General features: G+C 36.4%; 1 protein-coding gene across 1 annotated transcript in view; it reads right to left on the bottom strand.

The window, feature by feature from the left end:
• The window catches only part of celsr1b (cadherin EGF LAG seven-pass G-type receptor 1b), a 112,617-nt gene extending 103,641 nt beyond the window's left edge, over positions 1-8,976 (bottom strand). The window contains exon 1 of the mRNA XM_087312112.1: positions 5,328-8,976. Within this exon, the coding sequence (XP_087168238.1) occupies positions 5,328-8,805 (3,478 nt within the window). The 5' untranslated portion in view covers positions 8,806-8,976. The remainder of the gene's footprint in view (positions 1-5,327) is intronic.
• Between the last annotated feature and the right edge of the window lie 5,663 nt (positions 8,977-14,639).

Genomic DNA, 14,639 nt, shown 5'->3' with positions numbered 1-14,639 from the left:
GCGCTGCCATTAAGGAGAGAAATGTGCGCGCCACACGCTTTGCATCAGCCGCTTCAAGAGATTTCACTTAAATGACGAAGAGAGGCGATGGATGAAATACATCAAAGGTTCAAAAGATAAAGATGAAAAGATCAAAGATTATGAGAAGTGCCCTACCTTTAAAATAAAACTATAGATCAAAAGTTCAGCTAAAGAATTAAGCACAGATGGTCTTTTCCTGGCAGCTCGCTCACTTGAATTTAGATATCGAATTAAACCAAATCCAACAGCACTCTGGACAGGGTTTATAAATATACATGAATGCACTGTTACAAAAGAAATGCTTCCCTGGGTTTGAGTCAAGTTTGTTGAACAGAAAATAAATAATGCACAATAGCAAGCATTATAGATGTACTGTTATGCTGGCAAACAGAAGAGCCACAATAGTCAATGAATATGTTTACATGGATACCAATGATCTGATTTTAATATGATTAAGACAATACTCTGATTAAGAGTCCATCATGTAAACAGCTATTTTTGATTAATTTATTCCGATTAGGGTCATAATCAACCTGAACAGAAATCGAAGTGCAGTACAGACATGTAAACATAATTAATCGACCTTTTAACGTTGTATAGAATTGTATAACGTTGTATAGAATTTTTGCCGCATTTTGCGACAGGATAGTCCATACACGCACAGCTGTTTGACACTATTCTCTGCACCTACCGAGTAAAGGACACCTGCATTGCAAAATGCAGAGGGTTTTTTCCCATACAGTGTGTGGTATCAAACTCCATTAAAACAATACTCTTCCAGCAGTTTATACTCACATCTAATATCTCGTTTGTCATAGAGACATGCATGAAATATACATGAATAAAAGTGAAAGTAATTAAAAGTTAAACACCCCAAATTTTATGAAACTCCGGAGGAAATGTAGATAGCGCTAGGGTTGGGCCGATAGACAATGTCATCGTCTATCGCAGATGGCTAATAGACAACACGTTGTTGAGCAGGCATCGCTGATCCTCCGGCCCGCCCCCGTCGCAAACCCGCTCGCGAAAAATACACACTTAGGCCCCCTTTACACTAATACGTCTTAGTATTAAAATGGCATTTCAGAACAAAAATGATCCACATCCACACCTTGATTTACTCAGCATTTCTGAACAGCCCTCTCTCCGCTGAAAACGCACATCATGTGATCACACACACACAGCCACACACACACACAACCACACACATTGTCATGCGCTCGTCTGAGCTCAAGAGAGCAGTGCACGTCGGACAGTTTATCAAGGATGTACCGCTGGATCGCGTCTCATATAGTTGTTAAACGGGATATTTAATTAATCTCGTCTCTATCTAACGACTCTTCGGTCTTTTGAATCTATCAGGTAATGTGTCACAGCATCAGTACACTGGTTCAGTCTTTCACTTTCACACTTGTACTTAGTAATTTTAGGGAAAACCTCAGATACTGTTGGTTGTGCACCTTTTTTACCGACCAACCTCCCTCGGAAAAAAGTGACTGACAGGTGGTAATTTGTGTGCAACTTATTTATGGTTTGTTTATGGGTAAAACAAAGACCATGTGGGTCAGGTAGTTGAAACGATAGGCTACAAATAATTAATTTGTTATGAATTAATTAATTAATTAAATATTCATAAATAATTAATTCACCTCCGCCTATGACGGCAATGCCATCGTCCATAGTGAGGTTTCATATCAGACATCATATGATGCCAAATTGGTCAACATTGCCCAACCCTAGATAGCGCATTGACGCAATGACGTTAATCGAATTATGTGCGATAACATGTAAAACGGTATCATGAAAGGAACCTTCAAAAAGTGACTCATGTAAACACATTAATCATATTATTGTCTTATTCTGATTAAGGCAAATGATTACATTCCTGATGTCCATGTAAACATAGTCAATATGAATGTTGCAAAAACACATTTATAATAAATACTTATGTAAAACTGTGTAACACTGTGACAAACAAATACACAAAATAAAACAACTATTTTTAAAAATTATGGTGTCGGTAAGATAGCCTAACATTTTCCCAATCCCGTCCCATCTTTCTCTCCAATTTCACATCCTGTCTATACTAAACTGTCCTGTCATAATAAATGCCTAGATAAATATTTTTAAAAAAATAATCATGATAATGGATGACTTGAAATTAAGTATTACTATTCTAAGCAACTTACAGAACAGCTTATTGTTAAATTTGAGGTATTTTAATTGGTTGTTTTGGGTGACTGAATGGGAGACATTGAGGACAGCCTGTATTTTTGCGATTTATACCATAATTCAAAGGAGATAGAAATAAAAAAAGACACAAATGTTGGGCATGATCCTTATATAGTGAGGAGGGCAGAGTTTTCTACTGAACTAAAAGATATTTGCCTGTCATCGAAGCGGTAAATACTCTATAAGCTATTGCGTTACATGAAAAAATAAATATGTGTGAGAGTGTTTGGAAGCATACTATAAATAATCACTTGAATTTAACTGTCGTAATATTTATATTGTTGCTGTGGTATGACAAAACTGTAATAAACAAATTAATCAATAGGTTTTAGTTTTCTACGCTATAATTATACACCATCAATGCACTACAGTTTACACTAACATTACAGTATTTATTACAGTTTATCAGTTTACTATACTACAATGTTCGGTAGCATTCATTAACAAAGAGATTACACATTATAAACTTGACTATGTGGTTCAAAAACATGTTTATAATAAATTACTATAGTTTTCTTCTAGACATCTATAGTAATAAATTACTATAGTTCTTCCAGACATCATGTAATAGCACATGAAAGCATACAAAAGTGTGAACCGTTGCATAATCTAAATTATTATTTATTTATTTTTGTAAATAATCAATGATAAAAGGGGGAAAAGTGCTCCACAATAGTAACCGACTTTGTCGCAAGAGTTGCATTTCTTTTGTGTTTGATATCGATGAACTTACCATCAACAAACATTCACCGCTGCTGCACATATAGATGTTCAAGTAACAGTTGTTTATTTCACAAAAAAGCCAGTAAAGACTTGGATTATTGCAAAACAAAACGGAGATTTCATTAGAGCGATTACATGGCAGGGTACGTTATTCATATTTTCCTGGATTTTGTATAGGTAAGTTGGTGTTTGTACCTGATTTATATTTCACTAAAACATATTTATACACATACTGTAGCTAGGCCTGTATCTAATCTCAATTGGTGCTGTCAGAAGAATTATTGTGTTTTGAATGAATGTTTATTGCGTGCCACCTTTTCTTCTGTTTTTCAGTCAGTTTCTTGAAATTTCTCCCCTTTATGAGCAAAGACTTTTGGAAGTACATAAAAGCGTTTGTTTTTTTTTTATTTTGCCGGATTTAAACAATTATAAACAACATAAAACAAACATTTAAATGTTTTGATAGTGATTTCTATGTAGAAGAATCACTTCCTGCCCTCCATCTGAATCTCATCAATCACATTATGTGCAAAACAACCTATTGATCATACAGTTAAAGAAAAATCAGTTAAAAGCAAAATCTTGATTATTTTATATTTTTAAATATTTACCAAGTGATGTTTAATTAAGCAAGGACATTCGCAACATATTTTCACTGGATATGTATAGAAAATGTTGAGAGTCAATTTTAGAGCCTTTAAAACTCCTACTAAGGCTAGGTACAAATAACAGGGATTAAAAAATTAAGGAAAAAAATTTACAGGGGGCTAATAATTCAGTGGGTTTCATAATTCTGACTTCAACTGAATATAAAATGGTCTTCTAAAGAAATCTGTCACTGCATATTTTTAGAAGTTCTTTGTCTGCTCATAAGCAGCGGCACATGGCATTCCTCAGAATGAAATTAAGTGGCAGTCTCTCACTGGAACCACATGATAAAGGGGCATCGATGCTGGCTCATCCTGATCCTCTGTAAGCTGTGACATCTATTAAAAAAAAGTAATCACAACAACACATAACAAACTGTAGTTGTACCTAGCTTTAGTAGGAGTTTCAAAGGCTCTAAAATTAATTCCCAACATTTTCTTGTCAAATGTGACATCTGTTGAGAGACAAACAAGTTTTATCGCTGTGAATCTATCACATCACTTGCGCATCACTTCTAATCCTGATACTACGAGATACCTTGTTGGGACATGTAGCCTGGTTTTCAAATTAAGGATTGATTTCAGTTATTTCAGCTTTTTTGTTTTGTTTAATTTTTTCTTCAGTTAACCCCAGGGCATGTTACAGCTCGGGGACACAGAATGTGACTAAAGACTAACTAAAATATAAATCAAGTTGAAACCTCCTTTGACACATGATCACTCACTGCCTATCAGACACTTCTGTAAGTTTTGGCTCCTGGGAAAATGTACATGAAATGAACAAACCTGACAGGTAAGAATGACATTACATTTTTCCCCGTGATTCAAAGGGAGAAAGATTCACTAACTTTTATGCATGTTAGTGCATGATAATTGTTAGTGGGGATATGTTCTAGGACACATGAATATGAGGAATGCTGGGTAAAATCAACAACTGTTAATTTGAAAATGGCTGGAGAGAAGCGATTAAGACACAATTGCATCTCACTATAAAATCATTTCCAGTAATAGGTAGAAGAGACAGACCCAGACACAGAGGGAGGGAGAGGGAAGGAGAGAGAATTACTTGAGGTGACCCGAAACATGACCAAGCAAAAATATATTCAGAATGCTTCTGGTTCACTGTAAAAATATTAGAAAGGTCTGGAAAATAAATAATCAAAATGTGAGATATGAAGTCATGTTATAAGTAATTATATAATCTAGTAATTTTAAAAGATGAAGGGGCATTTAAGGTCATTATATACCTCATAGTGAGGTTATGAGGACACAATTATTGGAGTGTCAACAGGGCTGATGAGGCTTTACATATTCTTTGAATAATATATTGAAGGCATAAAACTTATAAATGGATGGAAATGTCAAAAGTGCTGCAAGTAAATAAGCTTGAAGTGCAATAATTGTTTTTTTTTCCATTTATGTGTGCACCTGGGAGTGCTAACGACTACTGAGCATTGGAAATGACACAGTATGAGTGTAAAAATAATTTAGAGATTCAGGGACTGAGAACCATCAAAAAGAGAAAGGCATGAAAGAAGGCAGATCACTATCACTAAATCCATCAAAGATAGCTAATCATCTAAGTATGCAGAGAATAAAACTTTGACAAATCCTTTACTATGTCAAGGCAACCTGCAAAGTAGATTTCAGTAATCACCAAGCAATGGAATGCTTTCAAGAAAAATGTGATGAAACATAGCTCACCTGAAACTGTTACCCTCATCAATGCCTCAAGCGGCCTGTTGTTATCCAGGTCCTTACTCAGCTTTAGCTCCCCAGTATCTTGGTTGAGAATCAGCAGGCCGAGTTCATTTCCCTCAACAAATGTGTAGATGAGTTTGTCGGACACATCTGGGTCACGAGCAGGAACCTTCCCAATAACTCCATTTGGAAAGCTGCTGGATTTATTAGTGATGTAGTTGTTGAAAATGATCTCAAAATCTTGTAAAACAGGGTCATTGTCGTTGACATCTACTAGGAGGACATGTACAGTGGCGCGGCTGACAAGAGGTGCAGAAGTGGCCTGGACCACTATTACATACTCCATCTTTGTTTCATAGTCTAGGTCAGTAAGGGCAATTAGATCTCCGCTGAAGATGTCAAGCTGGAAGACCTCAGGAAAATTGCCCTCAACAATCTGGTATAGGATCTGAGCATTGGTACCTTCATCTGGATCTGTGGCACTGACACGGGCAAGAGTGGAGCCTACGGCACTGTTTTCTTCAACATAAATGTACAATTCATCCTTTTCAAAAACAGGGGCGTTGTCGTTTATGTCCAGCACTGACACTTGAATGTCCACAGCTGCTTTTAGTGGGGGCACTCCTTTGTCAACTGCAAATGCCTTAAGGGTATACAATGCAACATTTTCCCTGTCGAGCTTGCGGGCAGTTCGAATGATTCCAGAGTAAGGTTCAATAAAAAAGTCCCCCTCGCCATCATCCCCTCCCTGAAAGGTGTAGCTCAGCCGACCGTTAGATCCAGAGTCTCTGTCTGAAGCTGATACTTGGAGTACACTGGTGTACACTGGCGCATCCTCAAAGACTGTTCCCTGGTAGATGTCCCGGAGAAACTGGGGTACATTGTCATTGGCATCAAGAACGATGATCTCTACGTAGGTGGTGTCTGATTTCTGAGGGATGCCGTTGTCACGAGCAATGATAGCCAGTGTGTAGGAAGCTTGATCTTCGTAGTCAATTTCAATCTGAGTTGTGATGGCACCAGTATCAGGATCAATCCTGAACTGTGGCACATTGTCCTCCATTACATAAGTGATGCGGGCATTTTCACCAGTGTCCTCATCTGTGGCACTGATGACAACGACAGTGGAGCCTACAGGCCGGTCTTCGCTTACTAATACCTGGTAGTTGGCACTTTGAAATACTGGTCTGTGGGTGTTGGCATCAGTCACATTAATAAAAACTTGAGTTGTGTCATGGCGTGTACCATCTGAGGCAGTAATTGTTAGTAGATACTGCCGTTCTTGCTTGTAATCCAGAGGTAATGCTAAAGTGATAAGTCCCCCTCCGCTCTGGCTGCTGATGGCAAACCTGTTCCGTGTGTTCCCACTAGATATTTGGTATGTTACCACACTGTTTACATCCCTGTCTACAGCTGAAACAGTAAGCACACTGGTGCCCACAACTGCATCCTCGTTGACCTTTAGGTTATACAAATGTTGTGTGAAGGTGGGGACATTGTCATTAACATCAAGTATAGTGACACTTACACTAGCTGAAGATGACATTGTGGGAACCCCATGGTCTCTGGCCTCCACTCCAAAACTGTAAAACTCTGTTGTCTCCCTATCCAGTTCAGCGCTAACTGTAACCCATCCTGTGCTGTTATTGATAACAAACGGAAAACCAGGCGATGTGTCAGTCAGCTTGTATTCCAAGTGAGCATTGTCACCTGAATCAGCATCGATGGCTTGAATGTGTATCACAGAGTAACCAATAGGAACATTTTCTAACACTGAGGCTTGAAAGGGTGTGCTAACAAACATGGGGGCATTATCATTAACATCCACCACCTGAATTACAACCATGCCCGTGCCATTGATAAGAGGCGGTCTACCTCCATCTTGTGCCTTCACTCGTAGTGTGTATTCTCTAATCATTTCATAATCTAAAGGGCTGACAACATCAATGACCCCAGTAGGGGAGTGTATGTAAAACTGACCCTTTATGTTCCCATTTATGATGCTGTAATGCACTTTAGCATTGTTCCCCGCATCTTTATCAGTAGCCTTCACCACAGCTACTTGTGTGTTGACAGCAATGTTTTCTGAAACTTGAACTACATATCGTTTCTCACTAAACTGAGGGTAATTGTCGTTCTCATCCTCTATAAAAATATGCACTGTAGCTGTGGCGGTACGTGGACCAGGCTCTCTGCCCTGATCATTGGCTTCAACAAAAAGCTTGTACTGAGATTTGACTTCTCTGTCAGGTCTGACTTTGGTTCTGACCAACCCATTCCTTGGATCAATTTCAAAGCATGAGTTTACCTCATCATCATTCACAATCTTATAAATCATATTGGCATTTGAAGGGGCGTCTCCATCAGTAGCTCTAATAGTCATAACTTCAAAACCTACCTCTACATTTTCTCGAACATTAACCCTGTATTCATTCTGCTCAAAAACTGGAGAATGGTCATTAGTGTCGCTGACTGTGATAGTGAGGTAGGCAATAGCTGATCTTTTAGGGATCCCCTTATCAGTAGCAGTAACTTTAAACACATGGGTATCTTTAACTTCCCTGTCTAGAGGTTGTAAAGTCGTTATACCACCCGTTTCAGGGTTTATTTGAAATAAATTGTTAGACCTGCTGTCAAATAGAGCTTCCATGTCGTATACAACAACACCAGCATCTCCGTCATCGGCATCGAAGGCTTTGAGTGTAATGACACGCGTCCCCGAGGGCTCGTTCTCGGGCACTGATACCTGGTAGTTTGGCAGTTGAAACTGAGGAGCGGAGTTCACGTTTCTTTTTTGACGTTTAGCCCACGGGTCAAAATCACTTCCAGTGTATTTTCTATTTAAATGTAACTTAACGTCGACATATAAAGAGCTATTCACAGAGTTAGGCATTAAACAAATCAAATTCGCCTCATCTCGCTGATTGTGAGGTAAACATCGGTTTGTGAGGGGAGAAACACGCCGTTGGGTTTTCTCAACACACCTACCACGAAACATCTGAGAATTCCGCATAGAAACAGGTAAACTTTCGTAAATGTTTATAGGTAAGGAGTCTAAAGACAAACACGAATCATATCCAGTCACGACATACATATAAGCATCTGGAGTCAGGTTTTTTCTTTTGTATTTGATGTAGCAGTTCTGACCATGCACAAATGTGTTGAAATGAAGCAGTATGAAGTTTTCAGAAAGCTGTGGTTTAATCCGCAAATACATTGGCACTGGATTTCTCGGCAAACGAGCGCAGTCAAATTTCCGCGCGAGTAAAAGAAGCCCATCACTTCTCCCGATCTTCAGAAAGTGTCGAAAAGACTTATCTGTGAGACTTCTGTCGATTCTGTACGTCCATTCTGGTCCGATTGATACATTTGCCAGATTTGCACCAGGTTTGAGTGTTTCCGATAGATGCAGATCCAAGCATCCAAAAGGTGAGAGATGAAGTAGTAATCCGAAGCACATCCATATCACTGGTAATTCCATGGCTCACGCGCATCTCATTGGGAAAATTAGTCCAAACGATCCAGAAGGTCTGCAGTTCGCAAAATTCCAACCATTCCTGTAACGTGGAAGTGCACATTGGGTCAAGGCATGTTTCTGAGTGCAGAGCGACAGGACCAGAGAGCTGCACTGATAACTTTTAATGAGTAAGATGGCTCTTCTCTTCCCCTCCCACAGTTTGCATGGAGCTGCTCGTGCATTGTGATTTTGAAATACCCAATGAGCTCAGCCGAAGAGCTTGCTTTCTTGGCTATTGAAGTAGGCTACAATGCTTAAGTTTAAATAAAAGCAAGAAATTTACCTTTTAAAAGTTTTTTTTTCATGGTATCTTAATGTAGCCTATAATGTGTTTCTGAAAAAAGTTCAGAATAAAACTAAAATAGATAAAAACTTTTAAATAGAAAACTAGAAAATCTTACATGAATTGTTGTTTATAAAATAATAATCCATCAACAAAACCCATCATAAAAATTCTGTATACCAAATGAAAAATCGACATTTGGAGTTATTTTTTAAGAGTTTAAAAATATTATGCAGTGCTCAGCATGATTGAGTAAACCCCTTTTTGAAAATTTATATTTTTATCCATTTCTCAGTGAATATAGGCAATGTATTTTGGTGTAATTAAACAAAAAATATTTTAATAAACTGATATATTTATTAAAATATTTTTAGTCAACAAACATATTTAGAAATTGAAAAATAACACAAATTAATTCAAGTAAAATAATGCAAAAAAAGTTACAACCTACATTTTCAACTAAATTGTTCAAATGTTGCCTCTCTTGATTTTTCCTCTTTCTTAAATTTGTATTGAATATTTTTCTATAACATAAATTTGGGTGTACTAGTTTTTGGACCTAGGCGAGGTAGTGGCGCAGTAGGTAGTGCTGTCGCCTCACAGCAAGAAGGTCGCTGGTTCAAGCCTCGGCTCAGTTGGCATTTTTGTGTGGAGTTTGCATGTTTTCCCTGCGTTTGCATGGGTTTCCTCCGGGTGCTCCGGTTTCCCCCACAGTCCAAAGACATGCGGTACAGGTGAATTGAATAGGCTAAATTGTCCATAGTGTATGAGTGTGTGAATGTGTGTGGATGTTTACCAGAAATGGGTTGCGGCTGAAAGGGCATCCGCTGCGTAAAAACTTGCTGGATAAGTTGGCGGTTCATTCCGCTGTGGTGACCCTGGATTAATAAAGGGACTAAGCCGACAAGAAAATGAATGAATGAATGAATAGTTTTTAGACCGTTATCGTCAGTTATTTTGATAGATAATTTCTAGATTTGGCTTCAGTACCAACTAATCTAATGTACATGCACAAATATAATATTGTATAGCTTCCTATTAAAAATATGACTTAAAAAGATAGATTTGTGAGGGGTATATATATGCTGAACACTATATGCATTTTTATGCTATGAATAAAGCCATTGTTATCCATGGTAGAATAAAGATAAAGTAATTATATAAAGTAACTGGTTGTCAGTTTCTAACATTCTTCAAATTATTTTCTTTTGTGTTCAACTGCTGAAAATGAAGTGAATGGCAGTTTGTTGTTTTCTTTTTAAGCACTGCAAAAACAGTCAATGGGAAACGAAAGAAAAGCTTTGTTTATCCAGAGGGAAATAGATTTCATTTTCCACTCTTTTTTTCATTTAAGATAAAACTGCATAAAATGGAACTTGTGCTCACTTATAATAGCAGTGATCTAGTGCAGATCTTGGCTGAGTGCGCCCTCATGTGGATATTTAGTGATTTAGTAATATTTCTCTCACCACATCTACATTTTTTTTGGTCTGGATACACAGCCACAAGTATTTGAAATAAATAACATGGTATTAGTGTTTCACACTAAGTGGCAACTAAAGACAGCACATGCACACGTTAAGCAAAATTTGCACAAAATAATTGAAACAACCTATGAAGATTGTGGAAGATTCCTTAGTTAATTTGATGAACCACACCTATGGTTTCTCTTCTAGTAACAACTTGAAAAGGACTTATTTAATGCTAAATGGCTTAAATAAAATAATTAGAGAAAAATGGCTAAGTAAATTAAATGAGTTCTGCAATAAGGAACAGAATTGTTTATTTTACATTACTGGGGTTAAAGTGTCTATCTTTTTAAGCACATTGACACAATAGATGCAGTGGTTGGAGGGAAAACAACACACTTAAGTGTTAGTTTGAATAAAATATACAGGACTGCACTGTAAGCCACATGTCAAATCCCTGACTTTCACTGAATAAAAAGCTGAATTTCCATCAGCTATAATGAACAGAAAAACATGCAGCTGTAGTTTGGAGCTTAGCTAAACAGCCACAGACAGTATTTTCACAGCCTGGTGGCTGGATTTGACTTAAGTGATCGCTGGTTGACAAGTGAGAAATGAATAAAACGGCACTGAAAAATAGTCTAAATATAGCAGGCAAAACACGTGAAACATCGCCACATAGAAAAATTACATTTTCATTAGGACTGCTTGATATTGAAAAACATTTGTATTAATACAATTTTACTATGACAAAAACATTTATAATTTTCGATTGATTTGGGATGATTCTGTATAGTAGGCCCGTAGCAAGCCTAGTGAAAAGGTGGTTCTAGTTTCTCAAAAAGTGGACCTTATTGCAGTTATTGAACTCATTTTCTATTTAATTATGAGGTTTTAATACTGCATTTTAGTAAGATTCTAGGCTTTTATTTATTTATTTATTTTTTTTGCTGAATTAGCTTGCCAGATGGCCACACTTTTTGATGTACCGTAACGTTTACCAAAGATTCAGAATAAAGAAATGTGAAGAGGTTACTTATTTTAAGCTGCTTTATGATATATAACTGGGGGGAAAATAGCAATTTTTGGCCTATTGTAATTTATTACGCAAAAAACAAACTGGGCAACACATTCAGCTTTTCCTCACAATTTGGCCATTAGAATAATAAAAATACATAAATAAATAACAATAATAATAATAATAATAATGCAGAGTGCCACAATTGTTCTAGCTTTTCTTGTAAAGAAAAAGTACATTTGAAAATTCATAGATAACAACAACAGCCATAAGTATTAATATGGCCGTTTTTGGTGCTTTGGAACTTTTTATGGGTCATTTTTCTCTTTCAAGAATAAGGTCCAAGATTTAGAATAAAAGTTACTTGTAATTTTTTTTTCTCTATAACAAGAAAACAGTGAAAGTTGACTTTACTTGCATCAGGTTCTGCTTGGTCTTAAAGCCTTTTTCAATGGGTTATTTTGATAACTTATGATGGCACAGCAAAATAGGACAATTGAGCTCATGTATGGGACAAATACAGGACCTTTGTCAGTGGGGGAGTGGACCATTTGAACCACCGGAAACCCCCCTCGGCTACGGGCCTGGGTGGGAACCCTGAAAATATACACCTTCACAAATGTTTTTGTCTCTGTGTTTGACCAGTATTTTGTGCTTTAAATACAAATAATGTTTCTTTAAATGCTGTAGACAGGTTTAAAAACGCACATTATACATTTGCCAACTTTGAAAAATGGCTACAGAGGAATATCATAATAATAAAATTACAAACTTAATAATTTTAGACAAACACCTTCAAAGTTCATCAGTTAATTACAAAATTAAACAAACTGCACAATGAAACAGTCTGAAGAAAAAAAAAAAGTTTCCATCAGACATCAACTATGAAATTCAAATGTGTAGTCTAGAACTAACTCAACTGTTTACTCGGCTAGAACATACATTATATGAAAAATCTTTGCTAGAGACATGTGATGTAGTCCAGCATTCACAAACTAAATTTTTAATTACGCAAATTAGTTCACCCAAAATTAAAATTCTTTCAAATATATATTTTTTTGTTTAACACAAAAGTCATGGAAAGCTGGAGTGGCATGAAGGTGAATAAATGAAAATTTCATCCATTAATGTTTATCATCTGTTTATCAAAAAAAAAAAAAAAATAGATCTTCCACAACTTTCTAAGTTCTGTTAAAGATTACATTTTATAGGATAATAAAAACACGATATTTACTTTTTCATTCTTCAACACATGAATTTAATAATAATGGTTAAAGAGTTCATATTGAGTACTATACATTTAAGTCAATAAAGAGCATTATTAATGTGTTCTAGAATGAACTTAAATAAATCAAACCGTAGCCTCACACATAGCCAGACCTACAGTCTCAAATAATTAAACTATTATAAGCGTAATTTTAATTGCCTTATCTCTCTACGTGATGAACTGCAGAGCTTGTGCAAACTTATCCGTATCAACACAATATGTGTGTGTTTATTTTATGTGTGTGGGCGTATTTACAGTACATTCATCTTAACTTCACTCTCAGCAGGGTGGACAGCACTCGGATATTCAATTGTTCATTATCAGAATATCCTTGCAAAGGTATTTCCAACTTCTCTTTTTTACTACTAATTAAAGAACTTTACTGTGAGTATATAGTACTGTAGCTCTGAATCACATTCTTGTGCATTACGAACAGTGTGCATAAATGCTAGCACAAATAATGCTGGCTGCAGTTCACATAAAAACAATACATTATAAATTTTATATACATTATAGCCTGTTTAGACAATTTCAATGTGGTGATGTCATTGAACATGTTCTGCTTGTTATCAAACCATTTCAGAACTGTAACAATAGAGAGTTCATTCATAACTTCATGTTAAAACAGCTATCATAACATTATTGATCAATATGACTCTTTTTGGATTCTCGAAAACTATAAAAATTTAAAATATTAAAAAGGAAATATGTTGGAAATATTGTTTTTGTTTACCCTCAAAATGATCTATATCAACCAATGTTTCAATTCCCTAAAACCACTGATAATCTTTAAAACACAGATTAAGACAATTAAGATTGCTTAATTGCAGCTTTCTGATTTTTCATATACAGCAACAGTCCAGAGCAGTTTAAAGTCCAGAAAACAAACCAAAACATTGTGAAAACATCCCATGTGTCTTCAGTAGTTGAACTGTAATACAAGTTCTGAAAACACTTTTATGCAACAAAAAACTTTCCATTGTTTTGTTGTTTTATTATCCTCATTAGATCATCAGTGTATTTGTTAACTAAAAGCAATATGACACGTTAAAGTCCGCAGCATTACACACAAGCATCATATTCTACGTAGTAAACACACTAGGACCTGACAAGGAAGAGAAAACACTGGCAAACTAAGTTGTTTTTACATTTTTGTGACACTCAAAAGTGTTCCTGGAGTTATGATTAAGTCTCATGGATTGTTGACGATGTTTTTGGCTCTTTTTCTGGACTATGAACATCTTCTAACTAACAGTTGCTGCATATGGAGGAGGGAGCTTTAGGATTTTAACTACAAAATCTTCATTTGCATTTTGATCGATCTCAGGGGATTTAAATGGCAAGAGGGTGAAGGATACTTAACAGTTGGGGTGTAAAGGATCACGGTTGATCTGTGAAAAATACGGATCACAACCTACGGTTCGAAACAAACGTGGCCAACAGGTTAATTTTTTGTTTTACTGGTAGATTAATCCTATTTGTAAGAATCACAGAGAGAGATTGCCTCTCATGTTCAAATCACATGTATGAAAGCATCTAGGCTGTCCTGTAAAATATAATGATGACTGAAGAAGTTGTGGTGGGTTAGTAGTGGGGAAGTAGTGGGTTTCCTTAAAGGCGTTTTCAGTCCCTATTTGTTTAGCCTGCGTTAATGCATTTAGTTTAAGCTGCACGATTAATCATTAAAAGATCGGGATCTCAACACCCACGCAACATAAATGATAAATTATAGGTTTTTGCATACGTTTATTCATCCTAAGA

This window comes from Danio rerio, chromosome 25, assembly GCF_052040795.2.
Source record: "Danio rerio strain M-AB ecotype USA chromosome 25, GRCz13ab, whole genome shotgun sequence".
NCBI lineage: Eukaryota > Metazoa > Chordata > Actinopteri > Cypriniformes > Danionidae > Danio > Danio rerio.
This window is presented reverse-complemented; position numbering and strand designations above follow the sequence as displayed.